Source organism: Hibiscus syriacus, unplaced genomic scaffold, assembly GCF_006381635.1.
Source record: "Hibiscus syriacus cultivar Baekdansim isolate YM2019G1 unplaced genomic scaffold, ASM638163v2 tig00111719_pilon, whole genome shotgun sequence".
NCBI lineage: Eukaryota > Viridiplantae > Streptophyta > Magnoliopsida > Malvales > Malvaceae > Hibiscus > Hibiscus syriacus.
The window spans coordinates 107744-109332 of NW_024063162.1; the positions used below are offsets into that span (position 1 = coordinate 107744).

Consider the following 1589-nt stretch of genomic DNA (forward strand, 5'->3'; position numbering starts at 1 on the left):
ACGGGACAGTAAAATGGGTTTGTGGGGATAAGGTAGTTTGTTGCGAAGTAAGCCCATGGGGCTTAAGTTGTTAGCACTTGGCAGTTGAGTTGGGTTCGAGTTTTGGGGTTGCTTCTTCGGGTATAAAAAGTTGTCCATTGCCTTGCCTGCCTTAATCGAAAATCAAAAGTTGATTTGTTGACAACCAAATCACAAACACCTAAACAACGCAGAAATTTGAAGTGTTTTAATAATTGAGAAGTATTCCATTTGGAGCAGATGCAGATCTAAGTAAAGTTGGTGTGTCCCTTTCATTTCAACCTTCCTCGGCCCAAGCCAACCCACATTCAATTCTATTTCTTTTCCCCTTCCCTCAAATTTACTATCATTAACAAACATTTCTGCTTTCCCCTCCCAAAGAAATGGCTGATCCTGAATCCCCGACTGCTAATGACTCTACCGCACCAACGCCAACCCAAGTAGACGACATCGCCGCCAAGCTTAGCAACCTCACCTTTAAAATTTGGCCACCCACCCAACGAACACGTGACGCTGTCCTCAACCGTCTCGTGGAGACGCTGTCGTCCGAATCCGTCCTTTCCAAACGCTATGGAACGATCGCTATGGAGGAGGCTTACGCCGTGGCCAAGTTGATCGAGGAGGAGGCTTTTTCGGTTGCCCAGGAATCGTTTTCCACTGACGAGGACGGCATCGAGATTCTCCAGGTGTATTCCAAGGAAATCAGCAAGCGTATGCTCGATACTGTCAAAGCTCGAGCTGCCACTGACTCTGCTCCCTCAGGTTCGGCAGAGGCAGACTCGAATAAAGTGGGAACTGCGGTTTCTGAGGAGAATTCGTCCTTCTCGGTCAAGGACGAGGATTGAGTTTGAACATTCTCGTCTCTTTAGGGTCCTCTTTGTTGTTTAGCTTGATAAACGGTATTGCTAGGGTTTTATTAGATCTCGGACCATTAAGTATTGCGGGATGCTTACTTGCTTGCTTATATAGCATGATAATAATATTTGTCAGTATCTTGCGTTTTTTTTTCTGTGTTTCCTGTAACCTTGATGGATCCTTGCTTTGTTCATTGATACAGTGAAAAATGAAGGGTGCTTGAATTGTTATTCATTGATGATTTTGTATCCAGTAACTCATCAGCATTTCAGCATTCTGTAACTTTATTACTGTGTGTGTTTCATCACCCGTTTCAACAAATTCAGTCATTAGTTTCATAGGAATTAGACATCTGTTATTCTGAACTTGCAGAACATTATGGAATCAGGAGTGATCCAGTTGAAAATCATGTATGAGTTTAGATGTAGGATTTCTACGGAATAGGTATCTGCATTTTATTTAGGTCATTTCTTCAATTCATTTTTTTTCCATTTTTTTTGGGGAGGGGAATAATTGTTGGTTTGGAAAGTTAATTTGCATTTGAAGGAATTCTTAGGTTCATTATAGCCATCAAGATATGAAAATTATAGGGGATTTCTGCTGTGAATTACAGTCCAGTAGGCAAGGGATAGTATTGGTGCTATAGAGAAAGAGTATATATTCATTGGAAATGCATTCTTATGAACTTATCTCTTTGTAATATAAAGATCCAGTTG

The 1589-nt window shown here is 41.3% G+C and overlaps 1 protein-coding gene across 1 annotated transcript; it reads left to right on the plus strand.

The window, feature by feature from the left end:
* Positions 1 to 219: 219 nt before the first annotated feature.
* LOC120168297 (WPP domain-containing protein 2-like) lies at positions 220 to 1111 on the plus strand. The gene has a single exon (XM_039177076.1). It carries the CDS (start codon positions 402 to 404, stop codon positions 861 to 863), a length of 462 nt encoding a protein of 153 aa, XP_039033007.1. The 5' UTR covers positions 220 to 401; the 3' UTR covers positions 864 to 1111.
* The last annotated feature ends 478 nt before the right edge of the window (positions 1112 to 1589 follow it).

What these genes read in the sequence shown, in the direction of transcription:
- LOC120168297 (XM_039177076.1), top strand. Translation starts at nt 402, where the DNA reads ATGGCTGATCCTGAATCCCCGACTGCTAATGACTCTACCGCACCAACG.